General features: G+C 43.1%; 1 protein-coding gene across 2 annotated transcripts; it reads left to right on the top strand.

The window, feature by feature from the left end:
• Nucleotides 1-272: 272 nt before the first annotated feature.
• Nucleotides 273-23,592, top strand: ANXA2 (annexin A2). Of its 2 annotated transcripts, none has more exons than XM_054272785.1 (13): nucleotides 273-311; nucleotides 4,630-4,689; nucleotides 8,235-8,334; nucleotides 13,789-13,883; nucleotides 16,607-16,720; nucleotides 18,056-18,146; nucleotides 18,607-18,686; nucleotides 19,006-19,065; nucleotides 19,662-19,755; nucleotides 20,475-20,570; nucleotides 21,534-21,592; nucleotides 22,218-22,344; nucleotides 23,245-23,592. In XM_054272785.1, the coding sequence occupies exons 2-13, from the start codon at nucleotides 4,642-4,644 to the stop codon at nucleotides 23,298-23,300; spliced, it is 1,020 nt and encodes a 339-aa protein (XP_054128760.1). In that variant the 5' UTR covers nucleotides 273-311; nucleotides 4,630-4,641; the 3' UTR covers nucleotides 23,301-23,592. The 2 variants fall into 2 exon arrangements, with proteins under 2 accessions (XP_054128760.1, XP_054128761.1); XM_054272786.1 differs by lacking the exon at nucleotides 273-311 and adding an exon at nucleotides 628-672.
• The last annotated feature ends 3,933 nt before the right edge of the window (nucleotides 23,593-27,525 follow it).

Genomic DNA, 27,525 nt, shown 5'->3' on the forward strand with positions numbered 1-27,525 from the left:
GGCGGCCAGCGGGCTGGGGGCTGAGCCCCGACCCCTGCAGCCCAGGGCGCTGCCCCCGGCGCCGCCACAGCCTCGGGAAGGCACGGGCGCGGAGGGAGAGGCTGCTCTGCCCTACCCTCGCCCACCCCGTCGCTGTCCCCGTCCTGCGGCGGAGCCGGGCGCGGCCGGGTGAGTCAGCGCCGTGCCGGGGGGGCGCCGGGGCGGGAGGGACCCGCCCGGCCCTACAAAACCCCGCCCGGGCTGCCGCGGGCCCCAGCTGCTGCCGGAGCCGCCCGAGCCGCCGCCAGAGCCGCCCTGCCCGCCCCAGCCAGGTGAGCCCGCGGCGGCAGCGGGGGCGGCAGCGCCGCGGGGCCGGGCTGCGGGCGGGGGTCGCGCTGCGGGAGCCGCCGCCGCTGCTGCGGGGGGAGCGGAGCGGACAGGATGCGGAGCGGGGCGGTGGCTGCGGCGGCCGCCGACCTCCCGCGCCCGGCTCCCCTTCCTCCGGCCCTGCCCGCCCGTTACTTTTCCGTGCTCGGTTCCACGTTGGGACGGTGGGGCCGCGGGCGAGGCAGCCCTCGGGCGGCTTCGTGCGCCCCGCAGCAACTCTGGGTGTGGCGACAGCGCTCAGGAAAGAGGAACCTGTCCCAAACTTCGCCAAACTTGCCCAGACAGTAATTTCTGCTCGTCGTTAAGGTACACAAAGGCTCGGCTGGGTTGACCATGGTACCGTAAGTTCGCTCCTCGGTGCGGAGGCTTGCCGAGGAGCTGTGCCGGCCGGCCAGGCTGTTGGTGTCCATTCAGCTGGGGCGAGGCTGGAATTGCTCCGCAGGCACGGCGGAGCCCCGAGCCCGCCGGGGACAGCGGCCCCTTCCCTTCCTTTCCCTTCTCGCCCGGGGTGCGGCCGCTGGCACGGGCAGCGGGAAAAGGCAGCAGGAAAGCCGAGCAGGGCAGGGCCGGGCAGGGTGGGCAGCGCCCCCCGAGCAGCCCCGACTCGGCCCGGGCGGGGCTCTGCCTCCCACCCTGCCGCTCCTGCTGCTGCCTTTGGGCCGTGAGTCAGCTCGGACACCGCTTCCCCCTCCCGTGAGGAGGGGAGGCAGGGCACAGGAATGTTGCCAGGTATTTTAACTGATAGAGAAGTGAAATGATTTCAGCGCAGTCATGCAGAAGTGGGTTGTGTGCTTATACGTGGCAGCTTTACTTCAGTTTAACATCAGTTCTTATGTTCCCATTCCAATGCTATAGGTGCACAGAGGTGCAGACCCCGACAGACAGGTCAAGAGTGAAAGACTCCTGGACCCAGTGTGCCCTTGAGCGATTTATCCCTGTGTGTGCCTTCTGCTACTACAGCTGGTTTTGATAAACAGCCCTAGTGGGTAGAGTTTCCATTGGCCAACATTTGGTATAGTTTGCCTTGATGAACCAAAAAAAAAAAAACCCAAAGAGGTTTTCTTGTAAAGTCTCAAAAGTGAGAATAACTTGAGTTGAAGAAACAAAAGTCCTTTATTTTGTATGTGCATGGTATCTCCCTGGAATGGAACTTCCTGAGTTATTAGCAATGTCTGTGGAAGAAAATGGTTCAAGTAGTTAGTGGAAGAGCAGTTTAATGGGTTTTGAAATGCTTTTCTTTAAAGAAAATTTTTTTCCCCCCTCCAAATAGTGGCCTTAACTGATGTGCTAACCCTTATTGGGTGATTTGGGGAGATGCAGCCTGGCCTATTTGTACTCCTGCTTAGCACTGTAAATATATGAATGATTTTGAGCCCTTGTTTCATTTACAGCTGATGCTGCAGGTCCTCCTCACTCTCCCTCCTCTCTGTTAGCAGGCTTGCCCTAGTTTTTGGACACAAATGTGCTCCAAGTGGAAGAGTTTCCATTCTCTCATTCCGGGGATGCCGTTTCCTTGGCTCAGATGTCTGGGAACACCCTTTGCTCATATCTCTGCCTGGTATAATAAATGCTTCTTAAAATGCTAATTCTGCTGATTGAGCAATGCCGTTGTTTGTGCATACCTGAAACTTTTCCATGGAACACAGGGGGATTTTCCATAATGTGTGGGAGCTGGCCCTGGAAATCAAGATATGGGGCTGCTTTTAAACTCATGTTCTTCCCTTACCAAAGAGTTTCAGGGATAAATTGGTGAATAGAGACTGGGCCAGTATAGTAACAGAGCTGTAAACCAGTGCCTTCTGGGAGGACTGAGGTCAAAACATGCCATCTGTTTTAGCAGAATAATATGATTGAGGGTTGTGTAATGTGCATTTAGAAATTGGTTGTAGAAACTTGCCTTAAGGTATTGAAGCATTAGTTTACAGCTGGAAGGTAGAACCTGATTCCTTTCCAGTGTAGGAAGAGCAGGCTAGTGCAAGTATTTTCTCTTTACGTGTTCAAACCCATCCAGGACTTGTCAAAGCTACATCAGATAAAATCAATTCCTCAGAGAACAGTGAGAGTCTGTTCTCAAATACGAGTGCTTTACAGAGCAGGGTGTGACAAGAGCTGTGTTTGTTCTCTGGGTAAAAAAATCATTCTCTGCAAAGATTCTTGCAAGAACTCCCCTTTTTTTTTCCTCAGCCAGCTTGCTGTTGATGGGCAGTCAGTTGCTATAGCATTGTTGTGTTCTGGTGATATGAACCTGGAGTTCCAGCTCTATGTGAGGGTGTGTTAGTTCTGTTCCTGGACTCTGATCAAGTCTTTTGTTCCAAGAAACCTGATTCAGTGTGGTTTTTAATTGATTTAGAAGCAGTAGTCTTGCAAAAAGCTGTTCGGTGATTTGGGTTTTTTTCATGTGAAAGATTATGCTGCAGTTGCTTTGCTTCAGCTCTCACTGGTGTTTTCTTTGTGACAAGACTAAAGGACTTCAGTTGCTCATCTTTGGTAATAGTTGAAATACTATCAGAGTACAAAGGTCTCACAGGCTCTTCATTTTATGGAGAGTAAACATCAGGAATTTCATAACTCAGGAATATATATGAGTCCCCTCCACCCAGCATGGTTTATAGTGCCAACAGCTGGTAACAGCTTATTACAACTTCTGCAGGCTGTCTTTAAAGGCCTGAGTTGGATTTTAGCCCTGAACAAAACATTTATTCTCAAATATACCAGTGCATGACTGTCATTTCGTTCTGTCTTTTCTTCCCCTGGAATCCTACTTTTTGTTAGAAGTCAAGTTGCTTTTATTGCTTAAACCTAGATTGTTTCAGAAGATAGAAGATTCTCTTTCTGGGTTCTAAATGAGGAAATGTGAGACAGCAGCAGTTACATTACAAATGTACTGTGATTTTGCTGCTGTGTTTTATTTTTGTAGCACTAGCTATTTTTGCCAAAAACTTTCTTTGCTTTTCTCCTTACAGGAGTTAAAAAAAGCAAACAAAGAAAACAGCAACAAGAACAAAACACTTTTTCCTAGAGTTTTAACCAGATCACCATTATCAAGAAACTATTTTAAGCTTCTGTGGTTCCCCAAGCCCTTACCTGGTCATTGAGTGGAGAGGAGGTTGGTTCCTCTGGGGAAAGCCCCATCCTGTCAGAACAGTGACTGCTGGAGGATTGAAACCATCTGAAATCCAGCTGAAAGGCCTAGAGGGCTCCTGTCCTCTCCTGAGCCACCTCCTTTCCCTGTTTGATGGTGCTCTCTGCAGCTGGGCTGTAGAGGTGCTGGGAAAAAAGCTTTCATTTAACAGCAAATAATGTTTGCTGCAGGTGCATCCTGGGTGCCTGGGTAGCAGCGTGAGCAGCAGTGTCTGTCCTTTCTCTACAGAAATCTGAGAGCAGGGTTTGGGGAATGCATCAAGCCTTTGAAATATTGCCCCTGGCTTACAACCTTTGGAAAAGCTTTCCTTAGCTGAGAGACCCTTTCACTGAAACAGCAATACAGCTCTGGCAAGCTCCCTGACCAGAATCCAGAGTTTATACAGGCAAAGTGTTGTAACATAAGTTTATCACATCAGTGTTTATTTCTGCCATGTATATAACCCATCTCAGGGCTGGGATTTTCCCTGGTTTTTTGCATTTACAAGGAAGATGTTATCCAGGTCGTGGCAATGGAGCACTGATATTAAGTTGCCACAATGGCTCTTCTTTTTAATCCAGTCCTTACTACCTCATCTCTGATAATCCTGTTACTAAGTTGTGTTTGTCCTGGAGAGCTACAACAAAACCACAAGATCCAGATCCAGGGTTAAAGATTAAATGGGGTTATGGTTTTGTTAAATGCCTGCAAGAAAAGAAATAATTCCACTGAATTTCCTGAGTACTTGAGGAATTGGGCATGTGAATGCTACTACTTGTTGCTGTTCTTTGACTTTGAGCTGGACCAAGCTATAATGTTTCTGAGTAATTTTCCTGGTACTGAGTTGTCAACTTAGGCAATCTGTTTCTGAGGCAGAGATTTCTCAAATTCCTGTCTGAGTATTTAAAATGCAGAAGAAATGCTCGTTTAAGGAATTTTTATTGTACAATGGAATGAAGTCCTCTTGTTGCTGCATTATTAATGTGGCTTGGGCACTCTTAAATCTTCTTTCCTGCTTGTTATTAGCAGATCCACTGGACTGTGTCACTTGAGGTGCTGCAGTGCTTCAGGACTGGTGGAACACACTGATGTAAATATATTTAAATCTACTTTGTCTTTTTTTTTTTTCTCTCTTCCTCCAGCATTCTCTCAAGATGTCCACTGTACATGAAATTCTAAGCAAGCTCAGCCTTGAAGGAGATGTAAGTATAATTATCTAAGCAAAAAAAGTTTGTTTTACTGAAATGTCTCATCTTGTTCCTTTTACAGGACTCTGCACAAACAATTTTACTGAGCTGTACAGTTTACAAGATTCCACACATCTCTTAAACTTTTTATTGGCTGAAAACCTCATCAGCAGTGATCAGTTTTCATCCACAAGCCAGCTGTAAACCATAGGACAGTTACATGATTTAATGGTGTTACATGATTTAATCCAGTATCCTCCTGCTGGGCCTCATCAAAGACATCACAGGGCAAACAATGTCTGCATCTGTGTCCCTCTTCCTTCCAAAGGAACAAGTCAGTTAAGGATGAGAACAGAAGATGGAAATGAGTTTGCTTTTACTGATACCCTCAGATTTTTTTTCCAGTGAAAAATGGAGAACATTATGAGAACAAAAATATTGGGGATCTATTCCCTGTAATGGTTATCACCAAAACCAAACTAGCTCTTGAAAAAAATTATTTTCTCAAACTTATTTTCTCATTTTCTGTTTTAACTTTGATTGTGTATTTTTCACCACATCTGCACTTGGTTTATAGTTTTATTGAAATACCAGAAAGCCAAATTCTTTGTTTAATTTCTTCAGTTGCAGTTAGATGGTAGAGTACCACTGTGGTATCAGCATATCATGCCATGGATTTGTGGTTCTGTGATTGTCACTGAAGAGGAAGTGAATCCTATCCATGCATTATTTCATCACATTCCTAATGAGCTTGCTACACATATAAATCTTACAGCTGGTAGCTGCAGGTCTGAGCTTGGTACAAGCAAATGTTTTGCCAGTTTTTGGTACTTATTGTGAAATTAATTATACCAGACTATGTTTGTGGAAGAGCTGTTGCAAAGAACTGGCCCGTGCACTGTAGGTAAGCAGTAAAACTGGTTTTGTAGTGCAAAACCAGTCAAGTCTTCAGCTTTCATGGATGTGTGTTTCAATGGAGAATTACTTTTGGAATAATAATTAAGCAATCTATTCTCTAGGGCAGAAATGCTTCTTCCTTGATTCTTGCAAGTAGTTACAAAAGTCAGATTTGAGTACTGTTCCATGGAGCATTTCCCTCAGAAATCCTGCTGCAGTGTCAGAAGGCTCAGGCAGCTCGTTGTGCTCTAAGCTGGAATCCAGAATTACTGAGTAGCTGCCCTGTGTAGCTCTGCAGCATTAGAGCAGTTCCTCTGAGCAGTGGTTTAGCAAATTACCTGATGTTAAACACAGCAGTTGGGCCAGCAATTTTTCTCTTAAAATTTTAACCTTGAGGGTATGGAATGGTTGTGGCTGAGCCCCAGTGCTGTGCTGTGCTCTGCATCAGTGGTACAGGAACTGATTTGAGTGAAGATGAAGGGCCTGATTGCTTCATTTTCCTTTTCCTTCCATGGAGCTGAGGCTGATCGGTGCTCCCAGCTTCTGGATCCCTCTGCAAGAGTACAGAAAGATTCTCAGAATACTTAGGTGAAGGTGAAAGGGTCCTGGTGTTTTAGGTTAAATGAAGCCTCGGAAGCTGTTAGTGATATTTGTTTCTCCCTCATGTTTCCCAATAGGATTAAATTTCTCAAGCTCAGAGGAAGTAAAGCACGTAGAGGAGCTCTGAAGCCACTCAGTGCATAGGGAGAAAACCAGTTTCTCTGCTTTAGTTTGACCCAGACAGGTGGTGCAGTTGCACATTATCTGGACTTTTACTGCCACATTGAAAAGAATTCTATACTGAACTAAATGGAAAGTCAGTTTGAAAGCTCTGTCTGACAACGCAGAGTACTGTGGTACAGCAGTGTACCAGAGTAACTGAGTAGCTTGGAATTGAAATGGCTGGTTTTCAAAGGCAATCACCCTGATAAGACCTGCCAGGTGTCAGACAAACTCAGTCTGACTTGGTGCATGCCTTGGGTGGAGGGACAGAGGAGAAATGGCCACCGGATTGCAAATATGCTGTGTGTTTTGTTAGTGTGGGCATCATCCTTGCAGTAAACAACTCCATCCAAATTACTCAGCAAAAACTTGGAGCTGGGTGGAAGGAGAGGTGCCCAGCTCTGCTGGGGTCACCAGGGGACTTGTTTGAGATGATGCAGAGTGCAGGTCAGTGAGCAGTGCCCCGGGATGGGGGTGCCTGGCTCGGGAATCTCTCAGGCACACGGATTTCTCTGAGGCTGCATTGCATGTCTCCATTTACTGTTTCCATTGCCACTAAAAGCAAAGGCTGTGTTTTGTGGTGTGGCTCTGGGCCAAACTGGGGCCACTTTGCTGCTCTGAGCTGCTGGTAAGAGACAAAAGAAAATGATTCAGTTTATTGGTGCTTTTTTGACTTCCCATCTCCACAGCACAAAACAGATTGTCTCCAGGAGGCACAGGGGCAGCTGCCAGAGGAATCTGTACAGAACAGCGTGACCTCTACAGGGATAGGGTCAGAATTAGTCAGAAACCATGGAATTTCTTAGTTCAAAGTGCTCCTCTTAAAAATTTGCATGTAAAAATATTTTCCAGGGATATTAGGATAGCTTAGCTCTGTTCATGAACCCAGCTTCCCTTTGGAGTTAGAGATGGAAACAAAAGTTTCTGGGGATCTTTTCCAAGAAAGCTTAGTTGTTCATTCACTTAGGAAATGGCTGTGACAATTTCAGGTGCTAGTAGCACTACCTCTCTGCCAGGGGTTTAGGTTTCTAAATTGAACTCAGCAGAGTGGGATTTGTGAATATTACCCAGCTACTTGTATGAGAAGCCGTGGTTTAATTTAACCCTCCGCTGGGAGGTGCTAACAAGCTCACACTGAAGCAGCTGAGAAGAGTTCAATCTCTGTTCTGGTCACCCTCTGTTTGCAGCTCTAATCCTCAGAGAGGACCATGATAAACAGCTGATCAAATCTGGTAACTTGGAAAATGCTGCATCTGTTTACTAAGTGAGCTTGCCTGCAAATCCTCATACTCTTGGCAGTGGTAATCTGAAATGTCATTTGGTTTTGCAAGCCTCATGCTGCTTAAAGCAAGGATCTGGAGGCCAAAAATTTAAAAAAAATATTAATAACTTCTGCTTCCTAGAATTATGGCCTTAAATAGATTTTTTTTGTGTGTGTTATCTTTAAAGTTTATGAGACAATGCACAAAGCTTTTTCTGACTTTATCATTGTTAATCTTCAATTTCATTTTTTTTTCTTTATTATCTGTAGCCTGTAATCAAAAGTAAAATATTGACTTCAAATCTAAACTACCTTTCTGTGGTAATTTTCCCTCAGATCTAGCCAGAAAACTCTGGATTTTAGAATATTGATGTTTAGTGAGCAAACTTGGAAGGTGTTGGGTTTTTGCTGCAATAAATACAATATCTCTCTGTATATATTCTGTAAGCATGGCTGTGAGGGGATTTCTGGCAGTACACATGAGCAGAAGAGGCTTCAGTGGTTCTTAGGAGAATTCCATTTCCACAGATACCTGCTGGTAGTTCTTGCATTTAAACATTGGGCTAAATACCAATGTGTTTCATTAATTGCAGATTGAACTCTGAAGGGTTTTTTGTGGTTTTTGTTCCTTTCCCTGCAGCATTCTCTCCCTCCAAGTGCATATGCCACAGTGAAGGCCTACTCCAACTTTGATGCTGACCGCGACGCTGCGGCCCTGGAAACGGCCATCAAGACCAAAGGTGGGCCCTGGGGCAAGGGAGAAGCCTGGCTTGCAAAAACCAGAGCAAGACTGGCTCTCAACACCAACATCTTGATATCCTTACTCAAGGATCCCTACTTTGGGAGGTGTTGGGTTCCTTGAAATCTTGACCAAGTTAGAATTTGAACCCTCTAAGTGCATGCTCTGAATATGCTTTTAAGTTTGCAGCCATGAGTTGCTGAGGTTATCACTTTTTTTTCCTGTCTTGATTCATCAGTACTTCAAATTCTTCTTCTTTTCTGCCACTTGAGAATGAAGTGTCAGCTCCTTTGGCAGTGGGCTCTGAAACATGGATTTCTACTGGATTGTTGGCTTGGACGTTTCTTTCTCCTTTCACCTCCAGACAGTGGCATAGGGCTGGTTTGAACATCTTTATCCTGAGTTTTGAACAAAATAATCATTCCTCTTGTATTAATTTGGGGTCAAAGAAAGTCCCAAAAACTAGTATCTGAAATGAGTGTGCAGTATTTCAGGGCAGGGCAGTGTGAGCCTGTCAGGGCTGGGTTATTGGACAGGCTTCCCTCTGGTGCATGGAAACCATCAGGAGAGCAGGAGTGTGGAGTGCAGCCCTGCAGGGATGCCTTGGGGACACTCCTGGGGCTGTGCCCCTGTCCTGGGACAGGGAGTGCCATGCTTTCCACTCTTGCTCCAGGCCAGGGGAGCAGCAGCTGGGCGTAGCTGGAACCAGCAACAATTTTGCTTTTGTGTCAGGGAGAAATTTAAAAGCCAAACAATTTCTCATCAGAAAGAAATGCTAAGTCTTCCATCAGTGCTAGCAAAGCATGTGCTTGACTTGCTATAAAATGTAAAATATATCCCCTCCATAAGAAGCACAAGGCTTTCTTTCACAAGATTACTTAATTTAACTAGAGAAATTCCTTATTAGAGTGGATTCGCTTCTGATTTTGAATAATTTATTATTTCTTGTTTTTAAAAAAAATTCCCTGATGAGTTATATCCCTCTATCTATCTATCTATCTATCCCTCTATCTATCTATCTCTCTATCTATCTCTATCTATAATCAGGTTTTGCAGCAGAGAGTTTTGTCTAGACTTTATAATTTTTTGCAGCTCTGATTGTAGGGCAAATCTAGACATTTCAAATACACCATGAGACTCTCAGGGTAGGTACAAACTGACACATTTGAACTCTCAAGGTGCTAATTACTGCAAAAGGAAATTGCAATCTCCTAGGCAGTACAAAAGCTTTTCCAGTCAGGAAACTCAAGCTCAAGTTCTCTTTCCACTTTCTCTCAGCAAATTAAGCAGTGCAGTTAAGTTACATGGAAACATTTCAGTAGAGAGATGATTTTCAACTCTCTGAGGGAATAATAAGGAACTTACTCATGGACCTGCACGTTTGTAGGCTTGAGCTTCTCTCTGCTTATTAGTTTGTTACCCAGAACTTATTCTGGGAAGGTGGCTTTAAAGGGAAAATCTCTTTATGGTTTTGATCCCAGATTTCCACCCTAAAGAATCTCACAATGGAAGTATTCTTGTGGGGAATTAAGTATGAGAGTGTTAGGACCCTTCTTCCAGGTACTGTTTCCTTGCACTTTGAATGCTTTGGACCAGGATATTTTCATCTGCTAACTCAGAATATTTGATAAAATGTGAGTTCTCTAAAATACATGTAGGGTTTTCCTCCAATGAAAATTCCAACTCATCCAGGCAAGAACTGGTTTTTATGTAAAGAGCTACCTGCAAAAATGAGTTTTAAAATAATTCTGGGAAATATCTGAGTAGTAGTTATAAAAATATAACACCCATAATGAACAGACTGTCTACATCCACAGCAGCTACCATTTTCCTAGAAGTATCACTATTTCTCTGGCATTTAGTTTGCATTGGATGTGGGAAGTAGAAATAAGCAATGTAAGTTCTCACAGAGTGAAGAGAACTTGTTCATGTTAAAACAGTGAGAGAGGTGAATTGTAAATATATATGCAAGCTGGTTTGTGGTTGAAAATTTAAAAAAAACCCAGGCATGTAAGAACCATTTGGGAGGCTTTACTCTCTACAGGATAAAAGACACACATAAACTCTTCAAATAAAGCCCTTGGGCTTTCTTTGTGTTGAAAATGGAGGTTTGTACATGCTTTAATGGGCCTGTATTTCACACTCACCAAAGCAGTCTTTCCAATTTCTTGGAAGTTATAGCACTGCCTTGGAAGTGATATCTTGTGGAGTCTTATCTCTGGCTATACCTTATATAAACAGAGCCTGAAGTCTGCTGTTTGCCATCAGGGCAGGCCAGCCTGGGAGAGTTACCTTATAAATAATTCTGTGGTAATTATTATATGGTAATGGAAACTCCCAGAATTAGAGTTGTGAATCTCCATTTTAGTGATTCTTCTATAAAATGGCCAAAACTTATTTTACTGCCTGAGCAACAGCTGTATATTTGGTTTAGGGAAAAGTTCTAGGGCAGAGGGTGTGACTGTTCTGCTCTATGTAATATCTAAATATTTCAGCATTAATTCTTCAGATAATTCCTCAGAGTTTGCTAAGCCATGTGTTCATCTGTGGGGACCTCTGGGAAATACTGTGATTTGTCTATTTGGGCTTAGATCTACCTGCAAAAACTATACTGCACAAATAGATTGTCCAGCCCTTTGCAGGGGTTTATATATATCCACCAGCCTAGGAAGGGAGATGTGCAAAAATGTCTGCAGGTCATATAAAACCTTGTAGTTAGCAATTGTTCAACCTAGAGGTTGCATAATACAAATAACTTGTTACAGTTCTGGCTTCTTCCTTTTGGTATAAATGCCATGGCTAAGTTTCTTTTTTTTTGCTCTTGTGTTTCTGCAGCAAATTCATTTAGTGCCTTGGCATGTCCTTTGTAAATGTTGGCTTTTTGCTGCATAGGACAAGAAGCTGCTTAATTTCTGTATAATGCTCTAGTGTGCTCTGTGTATAGATCAGCTGATGTACATGAACCTAAGCAGGAGAAACTATCTAGAGGGGCACTAACAGAGCTTATGTTAGATTTCCTTTTCTTTTTTTTCTTGTAGCAAACACAACTACTGAAGTGTCTCTTTTCTGTTTCAGAATTATTTCCTAGCATTGACATTTTATGTGTCTCAAGTACTTGTTAAATAATTTGTCAGACTAAGTTGTGAATATTTGTTACTTGCAGCCTTCTGTTGAGGACTCATGGGATACTTTTTTATTCCATGGCTGGCAGACTTCAGGCAGAGGTTTGTTGTAGGAAAGGGCTTAGAACATAGATCTGTAATAAATTCATTACATCCAGAAATTGCTAAAACAATGATGACATGTAAATCAGTCAGTTCAATCTTAGAGAAAGATCTTCTGTTTAGGTGCCCATAACTTCTGATAGAGTTTGTAAGATTATGAAGTAAACTTGTTGGTGAGAGAGGGCTGTGCCTGAAATCCACCAAACTGCATCAGTCACATATTCCAAATATCAAAACTGTCACTAAAGAAATATTTCATTGCAACACGGTTTGGGTCTGGTGAACCCTTGCTAAGCAAAATAGCAGAACTGAAATTATGGTCTTGTTTTATCTAAATTTTTCCCTCTTACCCCATTTATGTTCATTTCCTCATTTTTGTTGACTGAGTTCCAACACTGTGATCTTACCAATGCCACCACTTGCCTCTTTAACAAGAAAAGCTGTCATTAAGCAGAATTTTTCTTTCCATTTCCCATTGATAGAAATGCAGGGATAAAATCTGCCTAGCCAGAATAAATTTGAAAATAAACTGTTTCATTGCCTTGAAGCTTCCAGAGACTTTAGCAAACAGCAAAGGAAAGTGTTGGAGCTGCTGTGCCCCACCTCAGCAGCTGTGAGTCAGCATCCTGTGTGTGCAGCATGATTCCCCAGTGAGAATGAAGTACAAACCCTGACTTTCCACTGAAAGCCAGAGCCATGAGTTAACTTCATATTTCCATGGCATCTGTATGAGAAACTTGGATGCAGTCAGTCATTTGTGGGCTTCTAATCTGAAGCAATTGTGGTACAACTTGAAAATGTCATTTGCTTTTTTGAATGCCAAGAATGTTTTAAATTCAGAATTTATTAAAAAGCTTAAGACATTGGCTTGTACTGTGAGCCTGCAACAGCTGAAAGGCTCAATGTCTGTGTGTGGCCAGTTCTGGACAGGGAGAATTTGTTTTCTTTTATAATGTGGGAACACTTTAAAATGTGCAGGAGTAGATTATGGCTGAAATGTGCAGTCAGCCTGTTTGCAAGTCAGAGTTTGTAACTTAGACACATTATGCTTTCCAGGACCTTATGGCATCATTTGCAGGCCCAGCTTGTGTGAATAAGAGGACTGATGTAGGTCTGCCTCAGCACAAGCTAGGGACAGGAGGCTACCAAATGTAGTATTTCATCATGAAAAATGTGGTGAAGAAAGAGAGAGAATTTTTGGATTAGACTTATAATTTTAGACTCTGCAGCTAATGGCTAGAAGGTTTTTTGCAAGATTCCTACTGTATATGATTCATTTTTATAACACCTGTTGCAGTTCTTTGTTTCAGGTTACTTTGGGTAATAGGGAAAAGGAGCTGGATTCTGGCAGGGATCTGAGTCCTGCTGGTAGCTACTGATCCAATCCTTACTTTTTGGGGTTTTTTATGAAGAAATCATCTTTTACACTGATGTGTGTGCAAGTGTGAAAGAAGGGATTCATAACACTTTCATTAAACAGAGAGCTCAGGTGAAGATCTGGGCTTGTTCTGACCTCTAGATTAGAGCCACCTGTTTGCCTCAAAAGCTGAGAGTTGCACTGAAGTGCATAGATTTGGAATGGTTTACTTGAAAGTAAACCTTCACTCATGTGTAGTTCACTTTCTTAAAAGATAAGTTGGGAGTTGAGCATCCACATCCTCTAGGTGTGCCAGTTGCAGCTCAGCATGGATCTTCCAGTGATTTCAAAAAGTAGTAGCAAATACTTAATTCTTCCAGTGTCAAAAATCCCTCCTGTCTTTTGAGCCTCTGAAACATACTGAATTAAATATACTGGTTTATTTTCCCATTTCCATGTTTGGAGTGGTGGATTAAATGGCTTAAGCAGAAAATATAACTGCTTTATCAAGAAGTCTTAATTAAAAAAATTCCACTAAAATGGATGACAGGATAGGCTTTAGTAAGTGCAAGCTTTAAAGTCTGTGTTCATGAGCAACTTTTTGCAGAATTCTGAGTGCTTGAGAACTAGTGCACAGACACGTAAGTGAAGCACAAGGCAGGGTGGTAAAGCTGGTCACAAACCAGACTTTGAGATGTGTCCAAAGACCTGCATCCCACCCAAGGTCTGGACTCCAATTGGTGGCTTTTCCCACAGCCAGGACAGGATAAACACTAACTAGTGAGAGCTGCTGAGCTCTGCTGCAGACAGAGCATCCTGATACAGGAACAGGGACAGGAAAGCTTTTTTAACCTTCTGTCTTGTGTCTTTGTAGGTGTGGATGAGGTCACCATCATCAACATCCTGACAAACCGCAGCAATGAACAGAGGCAGGACATTGCTTTTGCCTACCAGAGGAGAACCAAAAAGGTAGGAAAATATGAAGAAATAATAATTATTGGATATTTTTCTTCTGGACAATTAGATTTTTCAGGGTTTGTCTTTTCACTGAAATTCAAGATGCATCTACTTTGTCCATGCTGTCACAGTTTAGGACTGGTAGAACTTTGAAATATGTTGAATATGCACAATTGGGACTGCAGTCTCTTGGAGATGGTGGTTTCCTAGCACCTTCAGAAATCACATTGGGATCCACAGGATTCCCTGGTGAAACGTGCTAAAATTACTGAAGTCACTGGCATGAAGTGCCTCCATTTGAAGGAGAGAATGAAAGAGAGGTGCTTTAGGGGATTGTTTTATTTTTTTGGTTGGTTTATATTTTTTGGGGGGTGTTGGATTTTTGTTTATTTTGTTAAGACAACGCAGCATAAGGGAAGTGTTCTGTTTCTGTTCACACAGGTAGCTTAGCTGAGAAAGCACTGCAGTCATTTGTGCTATGAGCACTGCAGCTGTGGAATAGTGATGTAATGAGTTGTCATTAAAAATTATCCTGGCAGAAATACCTTAGGTACTGATCCATTGATGGAGAGAAATCTGAAAGATGTGTGCAGAATTCTGCAAAATGAGTCTTGCTGTCTGGGAGGCAAGAGCTCTTCTCTTTTGAAGTTTTGAGAATCTTATCATATTTGAAGTTTTATGCCAGTGAAAAAGAGGAAACTTTCTATCGAGTTCAGAGTATGATGAATGTATCTCTTCCAGGTTTGCCAGACCCCAAATGGTAGTCCTCAAGTAGCATCCCAGAATACTCATCTGAGCCCAAATGTAAATGTAGAGTTAAGTTTTGGGAGCTGAGCAGCTTTTCTGCATGACTGATAGAGGCACAGCCAGGTTGGACACGAGCATGTGTGCACACGCCTGCACATCCTGCCCTGGGGACACTGGGACAATCTGCACAGAAATGGACCCCAGGCATGAAATGTGTCACTTAAAGCTTTGTTAAATGTTCTGCATGACCACAAAAATGCACAGTCAAGAAAATCTGCAACTTTTTTCATGTTTCTCTCTCACTTTTTTCCCTTGCTGCGACCCAAGAACAAACTGAATTTATCAGAAGTTTAACAAGTGCCAAAGAATAAAACAATCGTATAAACAATGGAAATGTGCAGTAGGAACCACTCAGATAAACATGAGAGGAGGAAGTGGGATGTGAAAAGACACGTAGGTATATCTTCTAGGGACAGTGTCTGATGGTTCTCTTTGCCAGCAGCTGTGCAGATTTTGTTGGCAATGTGTTGTGCTGTACTAGGCTGCTTTGCTTTGTGTGTTGCAGGACCTATCAGTAGATCATAATTTTTAAATGTCGCATAGTCTACCTCTCTTTAAACTCCTTTGGGATGAGCAGTGTCTGATGGAAACTCTTGGTTTAGGTTGGAAGGGACTGTAGGTGCCTGAGATGGACACCTTCCACTAGATCAGGTTGCTCAAAGCCCCATCCTGGCCTGGCCTTTTAAACATTTCCAGCCACAACTTCTCTGGGCAACTTGTTCCTTAAAATTTATTACAGAGATATGTGCTGGTTTTCCTGTGGCAGTTCTGAAGAACCCATTTTCACCCAAATAAAGGCTGGAGCATTGTATCCCACATGGGGTGGTTGTTTCTAGGTCTAAAGCAGCCAGATGCCCCAAACCCCCCGTTCCCTCCCTTGGTCAGTCCATGCAGGAGGTGCATTCAGTATTGGCATAAATTAGTGCCCTGGATTAAGTGGGTGACTCTGGAAATTACTAAATGCCTTGGTTCATTATCCCTCTGGCACAAACTCCTCTGCAATTCAGCTGAGGTCACTCTCCCTCCCCCCTTTTCCCCTGCCTCTCCAGCTCAGTGATTGTTGGTGAGAAACCAGCACCTGAAATGCAGCAATTCCCTTCTGAATGCTATAGATTGACTTCAGCTTAGGGAATTCATGGATCTGTGTGAACCCCAGGCTTGATCCTGGGGATTTCAGCTTTGTAACTGTCCTGGTTTGATACACTGCTACAGTGAAGCTGATACTAGCATAATTCAAGTTGCATCTGAAACCCTTAAGAGGATCTGAGTGTTTGCTGCAGGTTTGCATCCTTTGCAGTGAACATCCCTGACTGTTTCTTTTTCTAGGGCTGACTGGCAATTAAGCACAGGGATTTGGGCTACAATCTCCTGATAGTTTCCTTGAAGAGAGGCATAATTTTTCAGTGCTCAGGGATGATTTTTTATCTCCTCACCTAGCTGGTTGGGCACTGGGCCTTACAGTGGAATAAGTGTGCAGTCAATTTTCCAGTGTCTTAGCCAGTAAAGGGCTGGGATAAGAGGAAAACCACATAAAATACAGTGCTGCTGGGAAAACTGTGGGAGTGTGATGGAGCAGCAGTGACCACAGTGAGACAAACTCAGATCCATCTGTGCTTATTAGCTCCAGCAAAGCATCAGTGCTTCAGGACTGGAGTGAAGCTGTTTAGATGTGCCGGCACTGTGCTTTCCAGCACTGTGTCAGACACTGGTGCACTTCTTATATTCAGAGGATTAGAAAATAATTCCTTTGCCCTAATTTCTTTCTTAGGCTTTCACAGCCAGAAAACTCTTTATGTTTCTGTTTTCTTGTCAGCTGTGTAAGAAACACTGCTGCAGGCTTGGAGACTTAAGGCCCTGCAGGTTAAGTTCTCTGGAGATCAGAAGTGAGCTTTAATTTCTTTTCGTGCATCGTCCCATCTATTTTACAGGAACTTTCTGCAGCACTCAAGTCTGCTCTCTCAGGTCATTTGGAGGCAGTGATCTTGGGCTTGCTGAAGACACCAGCACAGTATGATGCCTCTGAATTGAAAGCTGCCATGAAGGTAAATAAGCTTTGAAATTTAACATTGTGGATCTGATGTTTGCTGTCTCGGGAAAGAACATGGACTTCATATCCAGGGCCATCGTTTTCAAACTGATTTTTTTTAAGAATAAAAGACAAGTACTAAGTTATGTCAGAAATTTAGAACATGTCAATAATACTAATTAATTAACTTCTCCAGATGATTAAAAAGGACTTAATGAATAAGAAAACAAAACTACCCCCTCCACCACATAAACACACACACTACCCTGACCCCCCCCAAAAAAACTTCTTAAATCCCCAAACCCAAAAAACCAACCCACTATGGAGATGGTAACTCTTCAACTGTGGGCCAAATGCCCTGTTTGAGTAATCAGATGCTGCCCTCTCCTGGTCTGAGTACAGCCTACCCATAATTTATTGTGACTCAGACGAGTCTGGGGTTTGGGATTAAAGACCAAGCAATTTCCTCACACTAGTCCCAAATGTAGAATATTCTATGCTCTCCATGGGTTGTTTTTCCCAGATTCCAAGGAGTTCCCATTACTCCTGACCTGGTCTGAATTAGCAAAACCTCTCAATGCTCTGAATTTGCCTGAGCTTAAGTTTGGCTTGATACAGAGAGCATTACAACCTATGATTTTGGCATCATTTGTTTGCTTGAGGAAAGCAAAGTTATCACTGAGGAGTTCATTATTTTTCTATTACACATTCTTGAAAATATTTCAACAATATTTAGAAAATTATATATGTTGCTAGTCTTCATTTTTTCCCAGATGCTTATTAGAGCCATTGTGTAGAAAGCTCTCCTAGTTCTCTTAGCTTTAAGTCATATTAATAAAATTACTGGGGTTTACCCCTCTTTTACTTTTTTTTTATTTTTTGGTTTGTCCCACTTTCTTGCCCCTTCAAGGGGGACATTTTACCCAAAGGGTATTTTGCCACATAATGGCCTCCATTTTCCCCACATTCAAGACTGCTGCATGAGACGTTTTCCCAGGATGTTACTTCTCTTGAAATCCTCTGGGAAACTATGCCCATTTTTGCCTGCAAAGTGACATTCTGTTACAGATGGGCTTAACAAAAAGCATCCTAGCAGGAGGATAAGACTGGAGTTTCTTCCTGTGCTCCCAGTAGATCGAAAAAAATCACACAGGCCATGTTAAGCAGACGTTCTCCAGTTGTGCTGGTGAGGAGGCCACTGTCACTGCCACTCAAAGCAGATGCACATTGCCCAGAGGGAACATCTACAGGATCTCTAAGCCACTAGAAGAGATGTCCATAAAATGTTTTTAAACCATTTAGGCATTCCTGTTCATTGCTAGCTCCTAAGTGAGCCCCGTTTGTGTTGCAGGGGCTGGGAACTGATGAAGACACACTCATTGAAATCATCTGCTCCAGAACAAACCAGGAACTCAGTGAAATCAACAGAGTCTACAGGGAAAGTGAGTTTACTTTGCAAGTTTCCATGTACTATGTTTTTTACACTAAATCACTTGAATAAATTTCCCTCAGTGTGAATTTCATTATTAGAAATCAAACTCAAATCTGCTTTGGTTCTCTGCTGTTTTGTACTGGTGCTCTGGATATTTGTGTGATTTATATAGTTGCATCTTGTTGCCTGATAGCAAACAGACTGAAGGCTATTTGCTACTAATACAAGTTGTGTCTAAATAAAAATTTTGGTAAGCTTTCCATGAGACACTGATTGCATGGACCTCATGACTAGCTGGTAGCAATGCTGGGTTTGATGTAGGCAAGAGTGGGCTCGTTTTCATTGTCCTCCACACCTGACTTAGACTGTAGCTGTTTATGTGCATAAAACACAGTAATTAGCAGCCCTTTTTCTTGTAAAGGAGTATTTGTGAGCTACCCTTTGCCTGGAAAGAACTCTTTGTTTCCTAGTGTACAAGACAGAGCTGGAAAAGGACATCATATCAGACACATCTGGTGACTTCCGCAAGCTCATGGTTGCCCTGGCCAAGGTAGGGCTGTTCAGTTTCCCACTTTCTCCAATGTGCCTGGGGGGTGGCTGCCAGTGAAACCATTGGGTTTAAATGCACTCTTAAATTCCCCTGTATTTTCACCAACCTTTGGGGGGGGGGGGGAAATATTCAAATGTTGAAGGGCAAAGTATTTTAACAGAAATGCAGCATTTACAGCATTAGCTTTGTAATGGGGGTGGAGTATGCAGTTAATCATTTAGCAAATTCAGGTTAAAAAAATAAAAAATCCTGAATATATGCATAGCAAACAGCTTACTTTCATAGAAACCTTTCTAAAATACTGATATCTTGTTTGAAGGGCAAAAGGTGTGAAGATACCTCTGTGATTGATTATGAGCTGATTGACCAAGATGCCAGGGTAAGTGCTGGTAGTGACCATGAAATATCTCCAGTTGGTCAGGCTTTGGGGGATATTGAACATAAACATGGAAGTGGAGAGCATTTGTGAAGTAGGTGTGTGCATTTCAGATTGTCCTGCACAGTAATGTTTGCATGGTGTCAGTGAATCTGCCACTTGCAATCCTGATGCTTCAGGGATCCGTTTTCACAGACTCCTTACCCAGTATACAGAAGCTCTCTGGTATTTCTTTTAGATACCTGAAGAGAGAGAGCCTTTAACAAAAGGAAATGCATCCATTGCAGTGAGCTTGGTGGCTGTTAGTGCTTGTTTGTTACATCTGCATCTGTCAAGAGCAGTTCTGCTGAGGTAAACAGAGCTAAATACAGAGTAAAGCTGTAGCCAGAGGTGAATACAAAGCAATTAGTCTTAGTGTCAGATTTAGATCCTCAAATTGTTGTTCTGGTGACCTGCTCAACCATGTGTCCCTGTGTGTTTCTCCCACAGACACAGTTCCAGTAGTGCTTGTTTTTCCAATTAGAAAATTGTCTACATTTGCAATGGCTTCTTGTGCAACTCCTGATTTTTTGTGTTTTTCTTTTTCTTTCTAACCCCAGGACCTCTATGATGCTGGTGTGAAGAGAAAAGGAACTGATGTCCCCAAGTGGATCAACATTATGACTGAAAGAAGTGTTCCCCACCTGCAGAAAGGTACTATTCAAGAGACAGAATTTTTTTTTTCCTGTAAGAGAAAGTTATAATAAAATGGTAATGATTTTGTTCCATGTATGATTGAAATTATTGTGAAAAGCACTCAAAAACATAAGAGATCTCATAAATCTTAATTCATGTCCAAGGTGTTCTTTTTTTTTTTAAATCTAGTTATTTCTGTGGATGTGTTGATCTCACATTTTAAGTGTGTACAGCTCCTTTTTACACAGGTGTAACAATGCTCAGTTATATGGCACATACCTGAAAACAAAGATGTTGCAAACCTAGAAAATATGGATGCAGGATACCTCGAGAAGCCCTGTGGCTTTTAGCTCTGTGCCAGGGTAGCTCAGCTATATCATGTACTTAAATCTGCCAGTGAAGACCCAGAAGCAGCTCTGATACTGCTGGAAAGCAGAAGATGAGAAAAGCCATTTGAAGACTTCTCAGAGCTTAAGTCACTGTTGTTTCAAAAAATGCAGTACAGGATTAAGATGGTGTTTTCCCAGATTATGGAGGTGCTCAAGGAAAACAAAAAGGCCATAGCATGGGACCTTTACAAACTTCTGCTTGTATTTAAGATGAGATTCTCAGAAGGACTTGCAGGGATATTTATTAATTATGTGTCTCTACATTCCTGTGTCTGTGTTCATGCTTTGGTTGGTTGTTTCTGCCAGTTCCTAGTCTGGTTTTGATTTCACCTTTCTTTTCTGTGCTAGTGTTTGAGAGGTACAAGAGCTACAGCCCATATGATATGCTGGAGAGCATCAAGAAGGAGGTTAAGGGAGATTTGGAGAATGCCTTCCTTAATCTTGGTAAGTTACCCTGAAGCATAGACTGTCCTTATGTGGGATCTTTTCAGGGCTCTTGCAATGTATCATGATAAAGTAGGACCTAGATTCACCCTGCTGGATGAGAAATTAGCTGGGCATGCTGGTGTTGTTGGATCCACTGGTGTATTTTTGGATATTGCAGATACTGAGAAGAAGCTTATTTTTGCCCTCTGCAAGATATAAACTTTGCTTTCCAGTTAAAATTCAAATGTATGTGTGTTGTGACCTGCTGTTAGTTCCACTTTTATTTGACAGAGGGGGTTAATGTTTGTTTCCCCAAGCAAACAAGAAGGTTGAAATGGTTCAGTACCCACCTAGGCTGGAGAGAAAGCAGCATGTGTGTGTGAGAGGGGGAGACAGGCAGGCAGTGAGGGTGGTAGGGGCTAATTGAAGAGCTGATTTGACACTGAGTTCTCTGAAATAGGGAGGCAGGGTGTAAGACTGTGCCATGTGGTGAAGATGACAAGGATGTCACTGTGTTTAAGAGGGAGTTCTTTAAGGGGGAAATCCATTTCAGACTGAGGGTGAACTGAGAACTGTCTAGTGCAAATAGAGTATAGACAGAGCTCAGCCTTGAAAAGGAGGCTTCTCATGGATGAGTATACAAGAAGAGTTCCAGAGGAGAGATTGCTTCTAGAAGTGGAACCATGAACTGGGAGCTGTGGAGGAGGGCCAGCATTCTGAAATTATACAATCCTGAAATTATGGCATTTTCATGGAAGGAAACCCTTCCTAAGAATGTGAGCATCTGTGGTTCAGTCACGAGCTCAACCAAATTACTTCTAAGTAGCATGTCAGGAAAAATATTTTCTCTGTGTCCCCTTTTTGGAGGAACTTTTGCTGAAAAGCTTATTTTGACTACTTATCATAGCTTTAAAAATAGCTGCAGTATTCTGTGTCCTGTGGATGGGCAGGATATTTAACTATTCTTGTCTCTCTCTTCAGTCCAGTGCATTCAGAACAAGCAGCTATATTTTGCAGACAGACTGTATGATTCCATGAAGGTAGGAAAGACTGGTTTTTCTCTCTACAATTTTTTTGTTGTCATTGTTAGAAACTTCTGTTCACATGAAATGTGACTGGCATGTGAATAAATTACTTAATATTGTTCAAAAGCATTCTTTAACCCTTACCAGCCTGGATTATCTGTTCAGATTTCTCTGGTATAGGGAAATGTAGGAAAGAGTTTCATTATAAAGATCTTTATTAGACCAGATGATTATAATTAGCAAAGTTAGACACATCTTTTGCATGTAACCAAGAGCTGATAGCAGAAGAAGCTGTTTATTGAATACCAAAATAAGATATTAAATTGGCCTCAAAATATTTTGTGAGGAAAAAGGAATAAAGAGAAACACCTGGTGAGAGGCATTAGGCAGTTCCAGGAAGAGCTGGTGAACCAAAAGTGCTGCTTGCAGTCTAAGCTAAATTTGTGACTGCAGGTTGGTTAAACACTGCTGATGAGACAGGTACATTCATGCTCAGATTCTTGCATCATAATAATGATCTACATTAGAAGATTTATTTTATTTTTTATTGCTCATCTTGGTTGCTTGTAGTTTGCTGTCCTACCATGAATTAATGGTAACATTTCAGCTATTGCAGCTCTAAATGTGTGTGTGCTTGTAGGGCAAGGGGACCCGGGACAAGGTCCTGATCAGGATTATGGTGTCCCGCTGCGAGGTTGACATGCTGAAAATCAAGAGTGAATTCAAGAGGAAATATGGAAAATCTCTCTATTATTTCATCCAGGCAAGTTTTTCATCTTTGGTTTTACATCATGGGCCTTTGTAGCAGTCTTCATTGGATTCATGGTACCACTAGAATTCATGGGAGGTGTGTTAGTGGCCACAGAGAGAATATTGTATTATTTATGTACTGTGGGAAAACCCACCTTTATCTTCACAGTCTACAGCTGGTACAGTTCCTGTCAGCCACTTGACAGTGTATGTGAGCTTTGTGCAATCAGCTGATGTGTTCTGAAAGAGAATTCTGCTCACCAGTCCCTATCCTCAGATCGAAAGAAGAGACAATTGTTCTGTGATTGCTGAATGAAAACAGAACATCTAAATTGATACTCCATTTCAGTGCTCAAGGAGAAGGCTCCTTAGCTAGTGACTTTTGTCCATTTCTGTGATTGGACAGGAGCTACAGGTGCTAGGTTTTGTCTAACTTGGGGCATAAGTAAAGAGCTTGTGAATCTGTTTCAAAGCTGATCTTCACCCTCACAATAGTTTATGCTATATTATTCCTTGTGTAGATGAAGCTGAGTCAAAATCTTAACCCAGAATCTTTTCCTGAAGGTGTCAATTGTAGATTATTAGCATTTTTTTTAAATTGTGCCCTTGGTGCATGATTTTTGCAGTGGTCAGTGAGACAGAGCAGAATCAAGTCCTTCAGCTTCCCTTTGTTGTGTTACTCTTTTTTCATACCCAAATTTCTCTTCTTGGCCTTGCATTTGTATTGCAAGAATGATCAAATAATTTCACTTCACACATAAGTAAAACTCAGTCAAGATAGTCTCCTCCAGGCTGAGAAGGCTTCAGTGTGACTCATAGACTTCCCACAGGTTTAGAATATAATTCATATGCTTACCCATTTTATGACTGTTTCCTGACATGTATTTTGTATTATTCTTTCCTTGCTTTACAGCAAGACACAAAAGGGGATTACCAGAGGGCACTGCTGAACCTGTGTGGTGGAGAGGACTGAAAACTGTGATGGAAGAAACCCAAGTCCAGAGAAATGCCTTTTTTGCTCTTCATTTTACTGTAATCCTAGAAAACCTGAATTTCCTAGCTACCCTTGAGCTGCCCTTTCCCTGCCAGAGCCCTGCTGCAGTTTGCTGCCCTGCGCTGTGCATGCCCCTCTCGGCAGCTGTGCTTGGCTGTGCCAAAGCTCCTAACAGCGTATGCAGAGACACTAACCCTCCAGGAGGCACGGGCTCACACGTGCTTGTGAAAAGCCCTGCCTCTCTGTGCAATGTTTCTAATAAAACAAATAAAATGACGTTTTACTTTAACAATATGCGTCTTTCAGATCTTAATTTGAAAACTGTCTAAACAGTTGATGTGTATTTAGCTGTTGCTGTGCATTTTCTGTGTTGTTTCCATCCTCCTCAGGTTCACTACTTGGGGCTGAAAACTTATCTTCTTCCCTCAAGCCCTTCAGGTTTTTAATGATTCATTTTGTCAGCAGATCCAAAACCATTCTCTTCACTGCTTGAGGGAGATGATCCTGCCCCTCTGCTTGGCCCTGCTGATGTGCTGTGTCCAGTTCTGGGCTCCCCAGTACAGAGAGACGTGGAGCTCCTGCAGTGGATCCAGTGGAGGCCACAAAGATAATTTGGGGAATGGAACACCTCTGATGAGGAGACACTGAGGGAGCTGGGCCTGTTAAGTCTGGAGAAGACTGAGAAGGGATGTAATTAACAGTTATAAGTATCTACAAAATGGGTGCCAATTGATGCCAGACTCTTTTCAATGGTGTCCAGCAACAGGATGAGGAGCAAAGGCCATAAACTAAAAAACAGAAGAGGTTTCACCTCAGCATGAGGAAGAACTGCACAGTGAGGGTGGCAGAGCACTGGGAGGGCTGCCCAGGGTTGTCATGGAGCCTCCCTCTCCGGAGACATTCCAAACCCACCTGGATGGTTCCTGTGTCACCTGCTCCAGGTGACCTGTCTGGGCAGGGTGGTTGGACTGGATGGTTTCCAGAGATGCCTTCCAGAGATGACTGTTCTGTGATCGTCTTTCCCCTAATTTTAAGTGCCAGTGAAACCTGAGCCACAGCCCTCTCTGCCTGCCTGTGAGGGGCCAACACTTGAATCCCTCCTCAACGTTAAACTCTTTGTGTGCCTGCATGCAAGGGGGAATGGTTTGAGAACACAGAGCAGCAGTCTGTAACAGGGCTGTTTTCTGCAGCAGAGCCGTGGCGGGGATTGCTGCCCGGGTGCGTGGGGCCGGGCCGCTCGGGGGCAGCGCGGTGGGCATCGCGCCGTCTGTGAGGGCCGAGCTCCCGCCGAGCTCCCGCGGCGGGCATTGCTCCTTCTGTGAGGGCCGAGCTCCCGCCGAGCTCCCGCGGTGGGCATTGCTCCTTCTGTGAGGGCCGAGCTCCCGCCGAGCTCCCGCGGTGGGCATTGCGCCTTCTGTGAGGGCCGAGCTCCCGCCGAGCTCCCGCGGTGGGCATTGCGCCTTCTGTGAGGGCCGAGCTCCCGCCGAGCTCCCGCAGCCGGGCCGGGCCGGGGACACCACGGACCGTCCCCACCCGGCTCAGTCGGGAGCCAGTAGGGTTCACTACTCTTACTGAGACACTTGCTCCTACTACCGCGTGAAGCTCACGCCCGAGGGTTAGGGAAAAGGTGTGAAGAGCAAAACTTCCCCCCCAGCCGGGAGCGGGGCGCGTTGCCCTCACGGGTGAAGGGTGAGGGGAGCGGCCGTCCAGGCGCTCTCCGGGGGCTGCTGATCACATCCCCAGCACAACATTTCGTGCAAGTGTCACAGAGTTGTCAGGAGGTAAAATGGTTTTCTCTTTTCACAGCTGTTGCTCCTTTGGAAATGGATCAGATGTTTTTCCTCTGTCACTTTCTGGTTTGTAGCTGTCTGTTTCAAAGGCTCGGGTTCTCCTCAGAGAGAATTTTGATCTCCTCGGAGATATGAGAGGCACACAAGGAGGCTGTTTCATGCCACCATTAGAAGGGCGAGAGTTTTTGCTTAAATATCATTGGCTGTAGACCACAAAAAATATTTGGTGTGAAAACAGTGCAGTTGGTAAAATATTGATAACTTAAATGCACAAATGATACAATTTTTCAGGAGCAGCTCCAATTTAATGCCTGATGGAGCAGTGTCATTCACACCTGTTTACATAATGCCTCTCTGTCTAGATTTGTACATTTAAAAACTATTGCTGAGATAGCAAATCACTCTTTGAATCTAATTAGGTAAGTCATCTCTATAAATGTTGCTTGCTCAAATGTGGCCTTATAAAAGAAATCAAACTGCAAGCATTTTTCCAGTCAGTGGAATGAACAACCAGAATTTGATGGCTGGCATGCTCTGCCTCACTGCCACAGGATGTTCCCAATTGCAGGCTGTCTTCCTTTAGGAGCAAAACCATGTTAAAAAACCAGCAGGATTTCAAAGGCCAGGACTATTTTTACTGATCTTGGACTAGGAAGTAAATTTGTCTCCTGTGAGATCTAGAAGATTTCTAGAAATTCAAGTTGTTTGTTGGCATAGTTGATTTTTTTTTAATTACTGGCTCATTGATGTTTCAGATAGGAATAAATTTCCAAGCTCTGATGTTGATCCTGTCATTTGGTTGCAGCCTTGCTTATAGGCAAGATGGGTCCCTGTCCATGATGTATTGCAAAAATCAGGTCTCTGAGACTTTGAAAGATATACCTTGAAGAATGATGTTTGACAGTGTTGCAACATTTTATTAGTAAATCCCCACATGGCAAATTAAATACATTATTAAAAACAAACAAAACTTCAGTTGTTGATAATGTAATTTAGACAAAATGGATCTTATCTAATATCCATTTATGTTCAGGAGTAAAAAAAACAAAACAAAAACAACAACAACAACAACCACAAAAAACCAAACCCCAAACCTTAAAATTTGCTATTCTCAGTCTTTGTTGTCCTAAGAATCTGTGAAGAATTTTTTTCAGGTCAGATCTTGGTTCAGTTTCTTGTGTTTGCTCTTTGGTGTTCCCATTCCAATAGCATAGGCAATAACCAGAGGTTTTACACTTTATGGGCACTTTCTTGAAGCACCCCAAACTTCACAGCAAACAACAGCAGTAGGATTTAATTTGATGTGTTTTTACCAGAGCTACTGTTTAACACAGACATTGGAATATAGAGCTAAAGAACTGTACCTCTGGGCCAGTATAACTTAAATTCACTAAGAAAGTAGTGATGTTTGTAACATGGAGAGGTGGTTCCTTGTCCTATGTATAAGGGAGGCTTTACTGTTCCTTTCAGAAATCCCTCACTCAGAGTTCAGAGGAATTTTTCAAAGTCAGGGTCTAAACAGACCAGTTCAGAGTAAGACAACATAACTTCAGAATAGTTGTCATGCCTGTACTAAGCCACGTTCCTTATTTCCGCAATTCCTACCTTCATTTGCACAGCATCTAAACGTCTTATAAACAAGCAGTTTATTAGTGCTGTGCATTGATGAGGAGCCATGCAGGATGACTTCCATCCTCACGACAGTCCTTAAAAAGGTGAAATTGGCTCGTAGCCCAGGGCCATCCTCTAAGCCGGGTACTATCAAAGTTATGGTGACAGGACAGAATCCGGCTCTGGCCAAGAGTGGGTGACTTAGTGTGGTTCTGATGGGCTAAAGTCAAAGTTTGTGTGCTAGTTCGTTGTTTTGAGAGGGTTCATAGAGTTCCCACAGCCTCTCGTTTGAATTCAGTCCGGGTGCAAGTCCTCCTGGGAGCAGGGGAGCAGGGGAAGTGGTTCCCGAGGGGAATGGATACAAATCCGGGGTGAGACGGAAAGGGGAACAAATACAGAGTATGATGGGGTGAGATACAAATACTGGGTAAAATAGCAACAAATACAGGGTAAAATAGCAACAGCGGCAACTAAAGGCAAGTCTTAGAATTCTAACATCCAAAGTTTACCAACAGAGTAACACGGGGTACAAATACAGAGTATGATGAGGAGAGATACAAATACGGGGTAAAATAGCAACATTTAACAATGACAACTAAAGGCAAGTCCTTGAGCTCTAACATTCAATGTTTAACAACAGACCAACCCTTCAAATTGAGACCTTATCAGCTTCATTAACATCAACTACCAATTACTACTCTGAAACAGAGCTCTCATCTCCAGGATTTCATTCCTCACAAAATGGGTAATGTTTGCTCTCTGAACACTGCTTTGACTGTTCGTAGGGGCTGTCCCTCAAGTGT

This window comes from Melozone crissalis, unplaced genomic scaffold, assembly GCF_028551555.1.
Source record: "Melozone crissalis strain CALT ecotype California unplaced genomic scaffold, PUWL_Pcris_2 ptg000014l_1, whole genome shotgun sequence".
In the NCBI taxonomy this organism is placed as follows: domain Eukaryota; kingdom Metazoa; phylum Chordata; class Aves; order Passeriformes; family Passerellidae; genus Melozone; species Melozone crissalis.